The sequence below is a fragment of the Macadamia integrifolia genome, chromosome 7 (genome assembly GCF_013358625.1).
Source record: "Macadamia integrifolia cultivar HAES 741 chromosome 7, SCU_Mint_v3, whole genome shotgun sequence".
Taxonomy (NCBI): domain Eukaryota; kingdom Viridiplantae; phylum Streptophyta; class Magnoliopsida; order Proteales; family Proteaceae; genus Macadamia; species Macadamia integrifolia.
Window position 1 is genome coordinate 29,358,780 of NC_056563.1, and position 20,155 is coordinate 29,378,934.

General features: G+C 39.6%; 1 protein-coding gene across 4 annotated transcripts in view; it reads left to right on the top strand.

Annotated features, from left to right (window-relative positions):
- Nucleotides 1–880: 880 nt before the first annotated feature.
- Nucleotides 881–20,155, top strand: part of LOC122083434 (protein CELLULOSE SYNTHASE INTERACTIVE 3-like) — a 21,145-nt gene continuing 1,870 nt past the window's right edge. The window contains exons 1-5 of one of the 4 annotated variants that reach the window (XM_042651243.1): nucleotides 881–1,161; nucleotides 1,491–1,675; nucleotides 1,919–2,018; nucleotides 2,420–5,519; nucleotides 17,013–19,557. In XM_042651243.1, coding sequence (XP_042507177.1) covers nucleotides 1,957–2,018; nucleotides 2,420–5,519; nucleotides 17,013–19,557 — 5,707 coding nt within the window. In that variant the 5' untranslated portion in view covers nucleotides 881–1,161; nucleotides 1,491–1,675; nucleotides 1,919–1,956. Of the gene's footprint in view, nucleotides 1,162–1,353; nucleotides 1,676–1,906; nucleotides 2,082–2,419; nucleotides 5,520–17,012; nucleotides 19,558–20,155 lie in introns of those variants that run through there. The other 3 variants (XM_042651242.1, XM_042651239.1, XM_042651241.1) reach the window with 3 other exon arrangements.

Genomic DNA, 20,155 nt, shown 5'->3' on the forward strand with positions numbered 1-20,155 from the left:
ATTTAATATGATGAATGAACCATATTATTGCAGTACCATTTTAGTCACTATCTTCCAATGGGCACCCAGAAATCAGGGTTTTGTTTAGAACCTCACAATTTTGTAACTAAGAAGACAAGCAAACACAATGTGGCAAATTTAATTCACATCTTTTTCACACAAACAAATGAACACAAGGATTATTTAAGTCGAGATAACAAAGTAAACCAACAACATACTATGAATGACAAGACATACTAACCATTATTTTCATTAATCAATTTGATGGACTAGATATTTAAAATAAACCAATTTAGAGAGAGATCGTATGGATGATAGACATACTAAGGTTGTGTTTGGTAGTCATTCAGTTTCAGAAACGACGTTTCATGTCAAAAACATAATTTTCAGTTTCTGTGTCAAAATACCGTTTTAAAACAAAAGGGTGTTTGATAAACCTGTTTCATGAACGATTACCCTAGTTATTCACTTTTTTATATTTTGAATGACACCGAAATGATGGAACAAGGTTTGGTCGTTCCATCATTTTATGTTTGTAACATTTTTTTTCTTCTTCTTTTCGTTTAAAAAAAATCGAAATATACCAAGTAGACACCAAACATTTTATTCTATTAACAATAATTGCCTAACACAATTGATGAGCTATGGTATACAAAAAACCCATGCTCACTAGGAGATTTCGAGTTCAAGTCTCGTAACTTTTACCTAATTCCCTCCCTATCTTTAAAAAAAAAAAAAAAAAATATTCTATTTTTTATTTTATAAAACGATTTTGAGGATTTTTTGAACGATCAATCATTCTTTTCATTAATCAATCAGAATAAACTGATGGATCAGATATCTCAAATAAACCAATTTAGAGAGAGAGAGAGAGAGAGCAATCCCGAGAAAGTTTGGTTGATGCCCATAGAGCAAAGGCCAATTGCCTCGTTGCCTTCCACACTCCCAACGAAGCAGACGCCCATTTTATCCGAGACAGGACAAAGTTTTCCATCCAAAGAAAATCAGAAGAAACTGTAAAGAGAAGAGAGAGAAAAGAGAACGAAAAAGAACAGACTCTCTCTTTCTACAACAAATCTGCTGCGTTTTCTCCTTTGGGGACATCAATTGCAAGTTTGCAACAGACTCATTTTTGTTTCTCTCAAGGATCTCAATTTCGATGTGGGTTGTCTTCTTATGTGATTGATTCCATTTAATTCAGTTATGTTATGTTCTGTTTTTGTTCTCTATTTTATTAGTTTTAGGTTTTTTAACAGTGTTGAAAACGACGTTTACCTTCTAAGTTTTATGTTCTTTGATCCGATCTCCGTACTGGGGTTTTTTTTATAGCATTTTTTTAGGTATTCTGCCATTTCTGCTGGTTGCCACAGAATTTATTGCATCGTTAATGGAGGAATTCAACTAATTATTGCGAAGCTTATATCTTTTTTTTATTTGATCGTTTTAAGATCTGGGTTTTTATGGTCTCTTTGTTTCTGCTGTTGTTGTAGTGGGTGATTGTTGGAATTCCAAGGGGGGCTTACTGTGGTGAGTGAGCTTTCCCTCTTTGTTTGTCCCCCCTTTTCGGGAATTCTGTAAAGGATTGTGTTATGCTTCTCTGGCGGAGGAACAGGAGCAGGAGCAGGGTTACTTCGAAGGGGGAAGTTACTTCGACATTTGCATTTAAAGTGGCCGGGTATTTGGTTACTCTCTCTCTTTTCTCTGTGATCTCTTCATATGTTAGTGAATTTGGTGCCATTTTTTTTTTTTTGGGTTTAATATCAATCCCTTTTTGCTTTTTGCCTTTTTGTTGTCAATTTCCGAAGTGGCTACAATTAAAATCTGTTTCTGTTCTTCATTATATCTGTTCATTCAATTTTGGGATTTGGGAGATTTATGGATTGTTTGTATACTTGAATTTACCTAGTTTGATGCATAGGGCGCCACGGGGAAAGCTGGAGCTGATAATTGGTGCAAATGTCAAAGTCTCCCTCCCCTGAACCTCGACACCGGAGATCCTTATCTACTTCTCATCCTAGGTTAGTACTGCTGTCAAGTTCTGAATCTCGACACCGGAGATCCTTATCTACTTCTCAGCCTAGGTCAGTACTGCTATCATAACTTGATCTCTTAGTCTCTACTAACAATGAGTGATTTGGAAGTTAATTGTGTTTTTTAGTGATTCAATTGCCAATGCCCAATGCCCAATGCCCAATGCCCTTTTGGTTTTTAGATCTGACCATGTTATACTTGAATGTACAGTTGAATCTTACTCTAGGCTTGTATTTGAAATCTTTGAATCAATTTATCTAATATGTGGAGCTTTTTCTTCATTCGAAAAATGACTTGGTACTTGCTTCTGAAATTTTCAACTGATTCTACGTATTCTTAGTGTAAAAATCGATAGTTTCCGATGATGAATGAGTTCTGTTATTCTCAGAGAATCAAATGGGGCGGCAGCAATGGATGATCCAGAGTCTACAATTGCTACAGTTGCTCATTTTATTGAGCAGCTACATGCGAACATGTCCTCACAACATGAGAAGGAGCTCATCACAACACGTTTACTCAGTATCTCTAGAGCAAGGAAGGATGCGAGGATGCTTATTGGTTCCCACACACAGGCAATGCCTTTGTTTATATCCATTCTCAGGAGTGGTACTACCATCGCAAAAGTTAATGTTGCTGCAACTCTGAGTTCTCTCTGCAAGGAAGAAGAATTACGGTTGAAGGTACTTCTTGGTGGATGCATACCACCATTGCTCTCGCTTCTGAAATCAGAATCAACCGAAGCCAGGAAGGCAGCTGCAGAGGCAATCTACGAAGTTTCCTGTGGCGGACTATCAGATGATCCTGTGGGTATGAAAATTTTTGTGACTGAAGGTGTAGTGCCCACTCTGTGGGATCAGCTCAATCCAAATATTAAGCAGGACAAGGTGGTCGAGGGATTTCTCACTGGGGCCTTGAGGAATCTTTGTGGGGACAAGAATGGCTACTGGAAGGCCACACTTGACGCAGGAGGGGTAGATATTATCATTGGGCTTCTTTCTTCTGATAATGCTGCTGCTCAGTCCAATGCCGCATCTCTTTTGGCTCGTTTGATATCGGCTTTCAGTGATAGCATCCCCAAAGTTTTAGATGCTGGAGCTGTTGAAGCTTTGCTTCAACTAGTGGATCGGGAAAATGATATATCAGTTCGAGTCAGTTCTGCTGATGCTCTGGAGGCTCTTACATCCAAATCAACCAGTGCTAAGAAAGCTGTGGTGGATGCACATGGTATACCTGTCCTCATTGGAGCTGTAGTGGCTCCTTCTAAAGAATGCATGCAAGGGGAGGGTGGCCAGGATCTACAGGGACATGCAATTTGCACTTTGGCAAATATTTGTGGAGGTATGTCTGCTCTAATTCTTTATCTTGGAGAACTGTCCCAGTCTCCTCGCTTGTCTGCTCCAGTTGCTGATATAATTGGCACACTTGCTTACTCACTGATGGTCTTTGAGCAAGCATCCGGTACTGAAGAACCATTTGATGCAACACAGATAGAAGATATTCTAATAATACTACTAAAGCCTCGAGATAATAAACTGGTTCAGGAGCGTGTCCTTGAGGCTATGGCCAGCCTCTATGGCAACATGTACCTCTCAAGGTGGCTCAATCATGCAGACACAAAAAAAGTGCTCATAGGACTCATAACCATGGCCTCAGCTGATGTGCAGGAATATCTGATACTCTCATTGACAAGCTTTTGCTGCGATGGGTTGGGTATATGGGAGGCACTGGGAAAGAGAGAGGGTATCCAATTATTAATATCATTACTGGGATTGTCCAGTGAACAACATCAAGAGTATGCTGTTGCAATGCTGGCAATCTTGACAGATCAAGTTGATGACAGCAAATGGGCTATCACTGCTGCTGGTGGTATTCCTCCGCTGGTGCAGTTATTGGAGATGGGGTCCCAAAAGGCAAGAGAAGATGCAGCACATGTGCTGTGGAATTTGTGCTGTCACAGTGAAGACATACGTGCTTGTGTTGAAAGTGCTGGAGCTGTCCCGGCATTCCTATGGCTTCTAAAAAGTGGTGGAGCAAAAGGGCAAGAATCTTCAGCTATGGCACTTACAAAGCTTATCCGTTTTGCTGACTCTGCCACCATTAATCAGCTATTGGCTCTGCTCCTTGGAGAGTCTCCAAGTTCGAAGGCTCACATTATTAGCGTGTTGGGTCATGTGCTTACGATGGCATTGCACAAAGATCTTGTGCATAAGGGTGCTCCTGCTAATATGGGTCTCAGATCTCTTGTCCAGGTTCTCAACTCTTCAAATGAGGAAACACAAGAGTATGCAGCCTCTGTTTTGGCCGACCTATTTAGCACCAGACAAGATATCTGTGATAGTCTTGCAACTGATGAGATTATTAACCCTTGCATGAAGCTCTTGACCAGTAATACTCAGGTTGTTGCTACTCAGTCAGCTCGGGCATTGGGTGCATTGTCCCGTCCAAACAAGGCTAACTCTACAAAGAAGGTGTCTTATGTTGCGGAAGGGGATATCAAGCCACTAATCAAGCTTGCAGAAGGTGATGTCAAGCCATTAATTAAGCTGGCAAAAACCTCATCTATTGATGCTGCTGAGACTGCTGTGGCTGCATTGGCTAATCTGCTCTCTGATCCTCAGATAGCTGCAGAAGCTTTGGCGGAAGATGTTGTCTCAGCTTTGACAAGAGTACTAGGCGAAGGCACCTCAGAAGGCAAGAAGAATGCATCACGTGCCCTTCATCAATTATTAAACCATTTTTCAGTTGGGGAAGTGCTTGCAGGAAATGCCCAGTGCCGTTTCACAGTTCTTGCGCTTGTTGATTCCTTGTCTACAATGGACATGGAAGGAACTGATGCCATTGATGTTCTAGAATTAGTTGCGCTGTTGGCTAGGACAAAACAGAGTGTGAACTTCACTTACCCACCATGGGCTGCTCTTGCTGAAGTTCCCTCAAGCTTAGAACCACTAGTTCGCTGCCTGGCTGAGGGGCTTCCTCCCTCACAAGACAAGGCAATTGAAATTCTGTCCAGGCTATGTGGTGATCAACCAGTTGTCTTAGGTGACCTTCTGGTTGCCCATCCAAACTCTATTGTCTCGCTAGCTCATAGAATAATGAACTCATCCAGCTTAGAAGTGAGAGTTGGTGGTGCTGCACTACTTATTTGTGCTGCAAAGGAACACAATGAGAGGTCAATGGTTGCACTTGATGCATCAGGGTTTCTAAAGCCTCTAATTTATGCTCTAGTAGATATGATGAAGCGTAATTCTAGCTGCTGCAATCTTGAAATTGAAGTCAGGACCCCCAGAGGTTATATGGAAAGGACTGTATTCCAAGATGGGGTTGATTTTGAAATTCCTGATCCGGCCACTGTCTTGGGGGGAACAGTTGCATTGTGGTTGCTGTCAATTATTTCTTCATTTCATGAGAAGAACAAAATCACTGTCATGCAGGCTGGTGCAGTGGAGGCTGTTGCTGATAAACTTTCATCTTATACTGCGAACCCGCAGGTACTGTCATGATCTAATTCATCCTTATGCGCTTTTTCCTTTTTCTTTTTTTCTTGTAGTTTATTTTTATCTCGTTGTAGCTCAGCTTAAAATATTCTTTGCTGATAAACTTTATAATTTATATTAGCAACTTTGTTGGTGGAAACGTTGTTATCGTGTTAGCAGACTCAGCCACCCAGGCGGTTGACCTGGTTGATATACCTGTCACTCAGGACAGGTATTAACCCTCTGGCACTTTTTCCTTATAAACCCATTGAATTGTCAATGGTTTGAGCAACAACTGAGACTGTTGAATCACTATGGAGCCATTAACCATCAATTGAATGTATTGTTAAATTTTACGAAATTTCTTAGTAATAAACTTTATTGATGGTTTGGTTATCTATCTTTACTGGATATGAGCTACTTGTACAATGGATTTGCTTTATTGACATGGTGGTTGGCACTTGGCCAGTTGGCCCAGGGTGCAGCCTGGTGACTCACCACCTGTCACTTAAGATGGGTTAGGGGACGAACCAGCACAGTTGTTGTTGTAACTAATATTAGGGTACAAAGTTGCTTTGTTTTTGTTTGGAACTGCTGTTGCCTTCTTTGGTCAACATGACAATGATATCTATCTTTTGAAGAATATGGTCATCTATATGTGTTTTACCACTTCATGCAACAATTTTGTCGACATTCTTCCTCCTCTTACACTGATCATACTTCTTAAAAAGGTAATAGTAGAATCTCCCCACCATAGTTGTCAAGGTGTTGTGTGCCTTAGGCTGATTTTTTGGGCCAAGGCGACGACATGCCTTACTTGAAGCATGAAAGGCATCCATCTTGGTCACCTGAGCTTTGCCTTGGATGCATTGACCCACCTTGTGGCCTGTGGGTGCCTTAGTGTGTGTGTATATATATATATATATATATATTAAATGATCAAATGAAATAGATTCCGTTCTAACCCTATTATTTGTTTATTGATAGGATTATGATGCAGTTTTGTGTGATTCGAGATTATAGTAGCTGCATCATATAAAATTCTTTAGTCTATAGATTATATATGGTGTTATTGTGTATGCCGATTCACAATATTGTGTATGCGAATGTTGTTCAACTTCATCATGGAAAATCTTGAGTATATCGATGATTACCTCTACTATTGTTCAACTGCCTATTTTCTGGTGTTATTGTGTATGTTAATTCACAGTGGAAATATAAATAGTATGCTTATATTATATGAGATTTTTTGACACTTCATAGTGAATTATGTCTACTGCTTAGTTTTTTGAGGAATATGCCTATATTATATCCTATGCTTTTTTTATTATATGTTGCTTTTCTCATATTAGTGTAATTATATCATATAGCATTGATATGGTCTATGTTGATACATTCAAAATATTTATGTAATGCACACCTACTTGCGTAGGTGATGCCTAAGTGGGCGCCTTGTTGTCTTGGGTCGCTTGGGTGCCCCTCCACTACCTTATGTCGCCTAGGCACTTCGATAACTCTCCACACTCTAAAAAGTAATAAATTGGGGCTCTTAAGAAGGGGGAAAAAAATTAATTGCCTACACTTTCCTCCCCCCTCCCTCTCTCTCTCTCTCTCTCTCTCTCTCTCTCTCTCTCTCTCTCTCTCTCTCTCTCTCTCTCTCTCTCTCTAAGAAAGATTGAATCTTTTTCTCTCTTGGTGCCAATCAATCCCTTCACCTCTACCTTTTTTAAGGGCCTTACCACTAAGTTCAAATTGGGAAAGAGGAGGCAAGGGACTGTCATGTAATGGGTATGAAGGTAGGTGAGATCTTAATCCTAGTAAGAGTAAAGTGAAAACTAAAAATAGAATCATTATCCTATGTAGAATTGTTAGAAAAGGAAGCTCTTGAATTGGACTGATTTGGCAGGCTGACCATTAGATAGATTATAGAACCCCTCTAGTGAGCCACCTATTAAATTTGGTCCCCCTATGCCCTCCCTCAACTGGATGGCCCACCAAGTATGTGGGATTTCTCCTTGATTTTCTGATGCCTACTGTTGAGTTCACTTTATAGACTTCCAAAAATTTTAACAACCTTCATAATGTCGCCTGGGGATGTCAGATTGGTCTGGAATTTGGACAATAGATAGACTATGATGGTGATTTGGACGGCATTTTGTGGATTTATATGAATGGTTTGATTGGGTTCCTGGTACAGACATGCTGGGTGTACCCAGTGAACGATGTTCCTGCCACTGCAGGGTCTGAGGAGGATCATAATGTACGCAGCCTTACGCCAGCTTCGTGGAGAGACTGTTTCCTGACTCAAACCCGTGACCACTAGGTTGCAATGGAGCAACCTTAGCCTTGCGCCAAGGTACAGGCATGCTGGAACCCAAAATAGAAAGTAGGAGGTGGGTGCTCCATTGAATGCAAGCTTCCATTAATATATAATGAGGGAAGGTGGCTTTTGGAAGAGGCCATATTAGTAATCAAAAGGAAGCATGGGATGAAGAATGTAGGTCATTCTTATGTAGTTATGTTTCATATTTCCCATATATTTTGTGTTGGCCTTTTAGATTAGGACAAACTCACTAGGTGGCGAAGTTCACCACTCCAACCTAGGGTTCACAAACCCCCTAAACTTGGTCCTTTAGATTAACTCTCTGCCTGCTAGACAGGTTAGCTCTGGTGTCCCTTCCTTTTTGTGTGGAGGATGAAAATCATTTGCCACTTTGCCACTTAATAGGCCGTTTTCTATTATGCCAATTCTAGTTAGTTATGGGCCTTTCTGCAACCTATACCTATACCTGCAAATTCATAAGGCAATGCTAATTGCAGTTTGCTATTGCTCATTCGCTTAAAGAAATTAAATTATTTGCCGTTATTATTTGAATTTTTATTTTAATTTCTAGGACACTCTTTTGGGGCCTTGTTTCATCCAAACAAATTAAACTCTCTACCTTAAATGCAGGGTGGGGTATTATTTGCACTCTTATTTGAATTTTCCCTCTATTTCAAGTATATTTTTGGTTTTTTCACTTGAATTACATTATTGTGACCTTAACATCAAACTTTAGTCGGATTGAGATGAGTCAACATGACCCTCAAGCCCAAAAAACGGGTTTGATTCTGGCGTCCTAGTTATATGAAATGTTCAATGAGATGTTGATGTGGAGTAGGAACGTAGGGAGATGTTCCACTTTTGCAAGTATCCGAAAAAAGGAACATTGTAGGCTCCAATTGGCCATTGGTGTGTCATGGGGTAAGAGGGCCATCCCATTCTGATGTAAGACTAGATCACATAGGACCTAATCCCAGGTAGGATCTGAAATTCTGGCTGAATAGAGAAAATTTCGATTACTCATGAACCACAACTTGGATGGAGCTGGATTTTGGTTAGAATAGAGATACTATATGAGGGAACAAACCATAAAAAAATGAGCAAATTCTGCTGGATGAAGTGAGAGATATGCTGTCGACATAAATTAGGAAACTTTTAATCAACCTTCAAGAACTAGGGTTCCTGGCATCGGATAATCCTCAAAATTGGAATGAAGATCCCTAGTAAGATGTATAGGTATCAGGGTTTAAAGTATCGGTCTGTATCGTACCGTATTGGCCCTTACCGATACGATATGGACCGATACGCTACATGAAATTTTTAAAACCCTTTTGTATCGATGTCTTATGATACATACCGATACGCACCGATACGCTACGATACGATACGCACCGATACGTACCAGTACGCTATGGAAAATTCAAAATCGAAGTGAAATGTACGTATCGGTATGTATCGGTACGTATCGGCATGTATCAACCGATACACACCGATATGGTACGATACGTACCGATACGGACATAAAATGGCCAAGATGGGTCATTTTAAAAAAAAAACACAATTTTTTGAGGTGTTTTTGTTCCAAAGTTGCTACCAACCATTTTTCTCTCTAACTAAAGTGGAAATCAAGGTTGAGAACAAGGATTTTACATTTATGGGACAATTACAAACCTTGGATTCTTAGTGCGATACTTTCAATTTAGTGTTTATGCATAATATATGTTATATATAGCTTTTATTAACTATTTTTTTATGCAAAAGTGTATAAAAAAGTGTTTCCTATCAATTTATTTGCGTATCTTTAGTGTATCTCCTATATGATACCCTTTGATACGTATCTTAATTTTGGCTGATTGATATGGCGACCGATACCGATACTTTAATCCTTGATAGATATCCTTCAAAAAATGAGCTCGAATTGTTGGCTGGTTTAGGCGATCTGATGTAGGTTACCAATTAGGAAGCAATTGGAAGATTTTGGAAAACTTCAAGTACAGCATTCAGCTGGACTCAAGCTGCTGGTTGAGTGGCCTCCTTGATGTGGAGAACAAACCCTCCAACGGGCTTCTGGCTGCTGGCTGGGCAGATCTGGCCTTGGTCGATGTCTCTCCAAAACCCTGACAATGGTGATCGATTCTGGAACCTGTGGGTGAACTTCAATCTGAACTTGGTGGCTGGTCATGGATCTTCAATCACACTTATAAGCACACTCNATTATTGTGACCTTAACATCAAACTTTAGTCGGATTGAGATGAGTCAACATGACCCTCAAGCCCAAAAAACGGGTTTGATTCTGGCGTCCTAGTTATATGAAATGTTCAATGAGATGTTGATGTGGAGTAGGAACGTAGGGAGATGTTCCACTTTTGCAAGTATCCGAAAAAAGGAACATTGTAGGCTCCAATTGGCCATTGGTGTGTCATGGGGTAAGAGGGCCATCCCATTCTGATGTAAGACTAGATCACATAGGACCTAATCCCAGGTAGGATCTGAAATTCTGGCTGAATAGAGAACATTTCGATTACTCATGAACCACAACTTAGATGGAGCTGGATTTTGGTTAGAATAGAGATACTATATGAGGGAACAAACCATAAAAAAATTAGCAAATTCTGCTAGATGAAGTGAGAGAAATGCTGTTGACATAAATTAGGAAACTTTTAATCAACCTTCAAGAACTAGGGTTCCTGGCATCGGATAATCCTCAAAATTGGAATGAAGATCCCTAGTAAGATGTATAGGTATCAGGGTTTAAAGTATCGGTCTGTATCGTACCGTATTGGCCCTTACCGATACGATATGGACCGATACGCTACATGAAATTTTTAAAACCCTTTTGTATTGATATGTCTTATGATACATACCGATACGCACCGATACACCACCGATACGATACGATACGCACCGATACGTACTAGTACGCTATGGAAAATTCAAAATCGAAGTGAAATGTACGTATCGGTATGTATCGGTACGTATCGGTATGTATCAACCGATACACACCGATACGGACATAAAATGGCTAAGATGGGTCATTTTAAAAAAAAAACACAATTTTTTGAGGTGTTTTTGTTCCAAAGTTGCTACCATGGTTTTAAGTATCTCCGATACCGATACGATACCCTCCGATACGTATCTTAAATTTAGTCGGTCGATACGATACACACCGATACGATACATTGAATTTTTTAAATCATTTCGTATCGATATATATCCTACAATACATATCGATATGTATCAATACACCACTAATACACATCGATACGATACGACATGCCTCGATACGACTATGAAAAATATAAAATTGAGGTAAAATGTACGTTTCGGTATGTATTGGTACGTATCGGTGAGTATCGATACGTATCGGTATATATCAGCACGTATCGGTGAGTATCGATATATATATATATCGATACGTATCGGTGAGTATCGATACGTATCGGCGCTACGGTCATATAATGGCCAATATGGGTAATTTTTCAGAAAAAAACGATTTTTTGAAGGGTTTTTGTTCCAAAGTTGCTGTCAGCCATATTTCTCTCTAACTAAAGTGGAAATCAAGGTTGGGAACAAGGATTTTACATTTATGGGACAATTACAAACCTTGAATTCTTAGTACGATACCCTCAATTTAGTGTTTATGCATAATACATGTTATCAATAGCTTTTTTTAACAAATTCTTTATGCAAAAGTGTTTAAAAAAATGTTTCCTATCCATTTATGTGTGTATCTTTAGCGTATCTTAGTGTATCTCCGATACGATACGATACCCTCCGATACGTTTCTTAATTTTGGCCGATCGATACAGCGACCGATACCGATACTTTAATCCTTGGTTGCTACCAACCATTTTTCTCTCTAACTAAAGTGGAAATCAAGGTTGAGAACAAGGATTTTACATTTATGGGACAACTACAAACCTTGGATTCTTAATGCGATACTTTCAATTTAGTGTTTATGCATAATATATGTTATAAATAGCTTTTATTAACTATTTTTTTATGCAAAAGTGTATAAAAAAGTGTTTCCTATCAATTTATTTGCGTATCTTTAGTGTATCTCCTATACGATACCCTCTGATGCGTATCTTTAATTTTGCTGACTGATACGGCGACCGATACCGATGCTTTAATCCTTGATAGATATCCTTCAAAAAATGAGCTTGAACTGTTGGCTGGTTTAGGAGATCTGATGTAGGTTACCAATTAGGAAGCAATTGGAAGATTTTGGAAAACTTCAAGTACAGCATTCAGCTGGACTCAAGCTGCTGGTTGAGTGGCCTCCTTGATGTGGAGAACAAACCCTCCAACGGGCTTCTGGCTGCTGGCTGGGCAGATCTGGCCTTGGTCGATGTCTCTCCAAAACCCTGACAATGGTGATCGATTCTGGAACCTGTGGGTGAACTTCAATCTGAACTTGGTGGCTGGTCATGGATCTTCAATCACACTTATAAGCACACTCTAATCACCCTCTCACAAAGGTTAAACAAAAAATAAAGAAGGAAAAGAGAAATCGATGGAGGGTTTGAGAAGGGAGAAGAAGAAGTTAGGATTTGGGCATCTCACCTAGGGCCTCTCACCCAACTGTATTCCGCAGAAAAACAGCGTAAGCCATTTCAAAATAAACTTCATTAACTTGTCTTAATTGATTACAATGGTCTCTCTTAAATAGGCTAGGCTCAGCCTTACAAATTAGAGACAAACTTAAAAAAGGAAACTAACATAAAATAGAAACTAATGACTTTTAGTAACTAACTACTAACTTGTACTCTAAAAAACCAACATAAGACAATTAGGGATTATTCTAGAAGACTAAATCTGACTTTGACTACTTCTTAACACAAAAAGGAAAAAAAAGGGACCAAATTACTGTTCATGGGTACTGTTCACATGAATAGTAATTTCTGGATCTGGGCCGTCCTTATGTCCTAGTAAGGAGGAGTGATCAGATATAGATTGAAGGAGCCAAAAGAGCTAGGGGCAGGCCTAAAATAACTATAGACGAAGTGGTGAGGAATGACATGCATAGCCTGGCCTTGTCCCCACTATGACCTTGGATAGAACCTATTGGAGGGCAAGGATCCATGTAGCCAACCCCATTTAGCTGAGATTTTCCTATCTTCTGACTTGTGCCTCTTTCCTCTTATTCTCATATTTCTTTCTCATCTTTCATCTATCCATCTCTCCCCTCCTCCACTCTTGTTTGGACTTTTTCAATTTTGTTTTGTATGGATCCATGTTGCCGACCCCATTAAGTTGGGATAAGGCTGAGTTGTTTGTTGTTATTGTTTGGTTGGCTTGATGGGCCGACATTGGAGCTAGCAGGTCAAGTTTGATGGAACCAGCAGCCCCCTTATTTTGCAGGCTCGATGTACATCACATTCTCTAGTGCATGTAATGCAGAAGTAGATTACAAGTAAACTACCCCAGCAGTTTATAACCCAAAACAAGACAAATTGGACACAACAACTAACTTGATAATAACCAGAAATAGCACTAGGAAACAAAGAAATAAGATCATCAAGGGCTCGTTTGATAACGTTTTTGCCATTTCTGTTTCAAAAAAGGCAGAAACATAAATTTCCGTTTCTAGAAACAGAAACAGAATTGAAGGTGTTTGATTAGTCATGTTTATGGAAGTCGATAGTAACCAACGAAAGAATGGCCATGATTCGTTTCCAGAAACGGCAGAACTTGTTTCGCCTGGGTCATTTTTTGGACCATAAATAGGTAGAAATTTCAATTTCTATTTCTGAAAACAAGTGAAACGAAATACTTTTATCAAACGCTTTTTGTTCCGTTTCTGTCGTTTCTGGACACAAAAACGGCAGAAATGCGTTTTTTGAAACGTTATCAAACCCAAATAAACCCCCTAGGATACAAAACCAATACAGGAGCAAAACCAGCCCAAAATCCAACCCGATAGAAGAGAGAAAGACTTGCTATAGAGCTGGAGAGAGAGAGAGGTGCGGCTAGGTATATAAGGCTCCAATTGAGCTGCAAATTTGGTCGATTGTAGGGCCCAACGAGGGTACAAAAACCCTCAAAGTTGATAGTCTTCTGACGGCTGATTGTGGAGTTATTTACTTTCTTGATTTACAAACCTAGGAGAGAGAATCTGAAGATTTCTGCAGGAACAACAACTGGGTGATTTGGACAGCTTCATGAGGAGGACTGAGTAGTCCTACAGTGACTTCTAACAACCCTTAACAGTAGCTCCTTGATCAGATTCATAATAGAGGAGAAGAGAGAGATCGTAGACTTCAAGAATGGGGAATTCTTGGCTATTGATTCTAGCTTTGAAGACTTGGACAGATCTGAATTCTTCTTACACTAAACAATTAATAGCAGTAAATAATTTGCAGAAAAGTAAAGGAATGACAAGGGGAATGTGGGAGAGGAGTGGCTATCTCGGCCCGGGCTTCTCACCCATAGCTATCCCAACTGTTTAAGGAATTGACTGCAATCATTCATTATTCAAATCTGAGAATTGAGAGTATATATGCTCCTCTATATATGGAAGGTTGAATAGCAATTATAACATAACTAGGAGCTAGTTTCTAAATAGGACTAGACACTCCTAGTAGGACTTGGACTCATAATAGGACTAGACTAGAACTCCAACATGGAGTAGGTAACTAACTAGTCATTCACTAGTAGGGAAACCTAAACTGACTCAAACTGAAATAACAAAGGAAATAGACTCAAAACATGACTCTTACTAAACTAATGAATTAAATCTCGTTTTCCTACTTTCTACCCATAGTTTAGGCCTATTAAAATGGCCCATTACAAAGAGAACCCATGGGATCAAAGGCCCAACAGATACATAACCCAACCCAAGGCTTATTTGCAATAAAATAAGCCCATTAAGTGACTTATCTACATCAATGGGTGGCCAGAGTTCTATTGGATTTTATTTTATTGAAGTTCCTGAAATTTTCCACTCTATGGCAGGGTTGTTGTTTGAAAATTCGTATTTTAATTTTTTTATCTTTCTATAAATGGTTAGATGTCATTATTTTGGGTTTGTATGTTTGCAGTTGTACTTGGGAGCCAATTTGGAGTTTTGCCTTAGTGGCCAAATCAAGTTTGGACCCTATTACCATAACTTTCTATACACCTTATTTTCAGGAGTTAAAACTTATCCATCTTGTTTGATCTGATGCCATCAGAAGGGTTTTTCATTTGCATATTTATCTGTTTAAGTTGAAGATCTTTCAAAATGCTATGTTAGATGGGAGAATTATATAAGAAAAGAAAGTTTGGTGGGCAAGTTATAGGGGAAATTTTAGTAGGTATAATTATGAGTGAATGTATCTAGCATGTGGTTTGGACCTTAGTGGGAGTTTCAAAAAAAATATGTAGTTGGACTGTCAGAACACAGATTTTGAGATTTGAGTCGGCGAATAAATTTTGTTTCAGAAGCTTTTGTTTTTATTTTTATTTTTTGGTGATTTCCCTTTGACTATATCATAAGATTGAAGAAAATCAATCTAAACTCTGTTAAGAATCCTGCTTCTCTATTTCTATTCTTTGTCTGCAATTTCTGTCAACATGATTATCAGGAATCAGTTATTACGAGAGCCTTGATTTTCCTTAAGTCAATCAGTTGCAAGAGAAATTCAGCAAGTTGTTGTCAGCTTCGATTTAGCAGTCAAAGTCTCGACATATGCTTGGAAATGGTGAGTGGATAGTTGGGAATGAATGAACTATGAACTAAACAATGGGTTACAGCCCAAACTGGGCCTGAAAAGAACTGAACAGGTTCTGCTAAGGAAAAAAGTTGAGTTTTGAATCAAGGGATTCAAGGCCTTCTTTTCTCTTGTTGCTTTTGTTTGTTAACGTGTTGCATGATGCATTACCATGAGTAATGGTTCACTACAATATGCTGCAATATTTCAGGGATATTGATATTTCCTGTCAATGCTCTGGTACCATGTAACCCTGATACAAAACCAAGTTATATGGGGTGCTCCACACCAAATTAGTACTGTAGGATCCAGTGCTTAAGAGGTCCTCAAATGATTGGGAATTTGTGGAGTGTAGCTTCTTTATGCAGATGCTTCATGGGGCACTAAGTAAAAAATTGGGGGTGGGGTGATAATTAGGAATTGGTTGGCTACTCCTATACTGTGGTGAGAGAGGCTGTGATTTCCTTATTGAGCAGCATTTGCAATAAGCCTTTCTCTCATTCAGAGGAGGCATTTGCATGGATTTTAGCTCTGATACTATTGACATCGGACTGTCTCTCTTCCGGTACAATTCAGTTGATGGTGCTGTGCCAATACTCTTCCCCCCAAATAGCTACCCATCCCCTGCCAGACCATGAGGTTCCAGCACCTTCTGGGACTGAAGCCATTGTCAATCATGTTCTACCATCCCCTTACTATTTTTACTAAGTTGAGGATATTATCTGGCCATGATAAGGTGCTATGAGGATGATAAATTGGTTTGTGGAAGTGCCAAATTTGCAAGATGTATGGCTTCTTCTCCGGGTGTTTTGAGGTGTCATCGGCCATTTACCGCAAGTGTTAAGGATATCTTTTAGATTATCTTTTCATCCTGGCATTTTGTCTCCTTTGGTTTTAAAGGACTAGTTTATGATGGGAGAGTAATCATAGATTTATATGATAAGTGTAGAAACTTGCCAAGAATCTGCAAGTACTTCCAATCCTTTATCATGGACCTGGGCCATCACATGGAGTTCCTGAAGTTGATTAATTGTCTTTTGTGGAGGACCGTCGGTCATCCTATATCAGTGATATAATGTATGATTTTTGTGTGTTTGTTTGTGTGCCTTGTGAAGAATTGTTCTTGTACTTAAACATTAATCCAAATACATTTTGTGGATGCTGAATAATATTCTGTCGCTATTTCATGTTAGATCTTCTGTTAGCAAAATTAATACTGCAGATTGAAGTCACCCTGCTTGTTTAAAATATAACATATATAATACAGGTGATATATTTCACTAAGCCCTGGCTGTCAGACCATGGAAGAAACATTCTTGCAATTAGTTGAAGTGCATGTATCTAGATTTGCCATCATGATTTGTGAATGTTTGCTAATAGACTTGTTTCCTGGATTTTTTCTTTTGTATTATACATTTCCATATATATTTCTTATTTGGAATTGCATCTGTAAGTTCTTGTACCTGCACTTAAAGCTCATTTTATCACAGGCAGAATTTGAAGATACCGAGGGCATATGGATTAGTGCCCTTCTTTTGGCCATTTTGTTCCAGGATGCAAATGTTGTTTTATCTCCTTCCGTGATGCGAATTATACCTTCACTTTCTCTCCTACTCAAGTCTGATGAAGTGATTGACAGATACTTTGCCGCTCAAGCAATGGCTAGTCTTGTTTGCTGCAGCAGTGGGGGAATGCATCTTGCTGTTGCAAATTCAGGTGCAGTTGCAGGGTTGATAACTCTAATTGGTTACATAGAATCAGATATGCCCAACCTTGTTGCTCTATCTGAAGAATTTTCTTTAGTACGCAACCCTGAACAAGTTGTTTTGGAGCGCCTCTTTGAAATTGAAGATATAAGAGTTGGCTCTACTGCACGCAAATCTATACCATTGTTGGTGGACCTTTTGAGACCAATGCCAGAGAGGCCAGGTGCCCCTCCAATTGCTGTTCGCCTGTTGGCTTGCCTCGCAGATGGAAGTGATGCAAATAAACTGGCCATGGCAGATGCTGGAGCTCTAGATGCTTTAACTAAGTACCTCTCTCTGAGTCCTCAAGACTCAACTGAGGCCACTATATCTGAACTATTGAGAATCTTGTATGGCAACCGTGATCTGCTTCGTCATGAAGCATCACTAAGTTCTTTGAATCAACTCATAGCTGTTCTACGTTTGGGGTCAAGAAGCGCTAGATTCAGTGCTGCAAGAGCTCTGCATCAGCTTTTTGACGCAGAGAATATCAGGGAAACTGAATTGGCCAGGAAAGCAATCCAACCATTGTTAGATATGCTTAATGCCGGTCCAGAGAGAGAACAACAGGCTGCTCTTGTTGCTCTGATCAAATTGACTTCAGGAAGTTCTTCAAAGGCATCATTATTCACTGATGTGGAAGGGAACCCACTCGAGTGCCTATACAAGATTTTGTCATCTTCCTTGTCATTGGAACTAAAGAGAAATGCTGCAGAGTTCTGTTTTGTACTTTTTTCTAACTCAAAGATGCGAGCAATGCCAGTAGCCTCTGAATGTATACGGCCTCTGATATCACTGATGCAGTCAAATACTGGTGCAGCAGTGGAATCTGGAATTTGTGCTTTTGAGAAATTGTTGGATGATGAACAACAAGTTGAGCTTGTTGCAGCATTTGATGTTGTGGATCTACTTGTTGGCTTGATTTCTGTGTCAAACCACCTACTTTCTGAGGCAAGCATCAATTCTCTTATAAAGTTGGGGAAAGACCGTACTCCCTTGAAGTTGGACATGGTAAAAGCTGGAGTTGTTGATAACTGTCTTGAGTTGCTCCCTGATGCACCTGGTTCACTATGCTGTTCAGTTGCTGAGTTGTTCCGCATCTTAACAAACAGAAGTGGGATTGCAAAAAGTTCAGCTGCTGCTAGAATCGTGGAACCTCTTTTCATGGTTTTACTCCGGCCAGATATAAGTATGTGGGGACAGCATAGTGCCTTGCAAACACTAGTGAACATTTTGGAGAAACCACAGAGCCTTTTGACTCTGAGGCTTACTCCAAGTCAAGTCATTGAACCTTTGATTTCATTTCTGGAGTCGCCTTCTCAAGCCATCCAGCAGCTAGGCACTGAACTGCTGTCCCATCTTCTAGCCCAGGAGCATTTCCAACAAGATATTACAACACAAAATGCAATTGTACCTCTTGTTCAGCTTGCAGGAATCGGAATATTAAATTTGCAGCAGACAGCAGTAAAGGCTCTAGAAAGTATATCTACAAGCTGGCCGAAGGCTGTTGCTGATGCTGGAGGTATTTTTGAGCTCTCTAGAGTTATTATTCAGGATGACCCTCAACCACCTCATGCATTGTGGGAATCAGCTGCATTGGTTCTTTCAAATGTTTTGCGGTTCAATGTTGAGTATTATTTCAAAGTACCCTTAGTGGTCCTTGTGAGAATGTTACACTCAACACTGGAGAGCAACATTACAGTGGCTCTCAATGCTTTAATTGTTCAAGAGAGGAGCGATGCTTCAAGTGCTGAACTCATGGCTGAGGCAGGTGCAATAGATTCACTGCTGGACCTTCTGAGGTGTCATCAGTGTGAAGAAGCATCTGGGAGACTACTTGAGGCTCTATTTAACAACATAAGGGTGCGAGAAATGAAGATTGCCAAGTATGCCATAGCTCCTTTATCTCAGTATCTGTTGGATCCACAGACCAGATCGCAGTCAGGAAGGCTTCTTGCAGCCCTTGCACTTGGTGACCTCTTCCAGCATGAGGGACTCGCTAGGGCTAGTGATTCTGTATCTGCATGTCGTGCACTTGTTAGTTTGGTTGAAGATCAGCCTACTGAAGAGATGACAATGGTGTCAATATGTGCATTGCAAAACTTGGTTGTGCACAGCAGGACAAATCGACGAGCTGTTGCAGAAGCAGGTGGCATATTGGTAATACAGGAACTCCTGCTGTCTCAAAATTCAGAAGTTGCTGCACAGGCAGCATTGCTGATCAAATTTTTATTTTCTAATCACACTCTCCAAGAATATGTATCAAATGAGCTCATCAGGTCCTTGACAGGTAGGCCATTTTTTAAACTTTTCGGTTATAGCTGTCTTTTCTTTCACTTCCATATTTTGGCATCATATAATCTAGGATGGTCTTGACCTTGATCCTAGTGGCTATGTAATTACCCAAAATCTGGGATTCAGCAGTGATCTAGAACAGCAGGTCAATAAATAATCCTCAAATAGAGCACTACCAGTAGCCTGGTTTAGGGTGTATATCAGATCTGGTTGCAACTCTGGTCACAGTTATGCCAGTCCGATGGCCTGATTGCTGATGGCCTTCTTGTTCTTCTGAACTGCATCAGATCCTGTCTAAGAATCAAAGTTCATTTCATATTTTTTGTATATTTCTAAATTTTCTGAATCTTCTGACTTGAGAACTATGACTTTTATCTTGTAATGTTTTGCTTGAGTTTGTACTCATAATTTATTGAAATATGCAATTGGTTTTCTATGTTTGTAATTTATGATTGTTCATCAGTTTGTGCTTGCTTCTATTATATTGATCTAAAATCTGTTTTTCACAAATTCCAAATTTTACTCTTTAGTTTTAAATGAGTAACAAAAGCATTTACCTCATTTTCAGGGTTTTTTTTTGTTTTTTTTTTTTT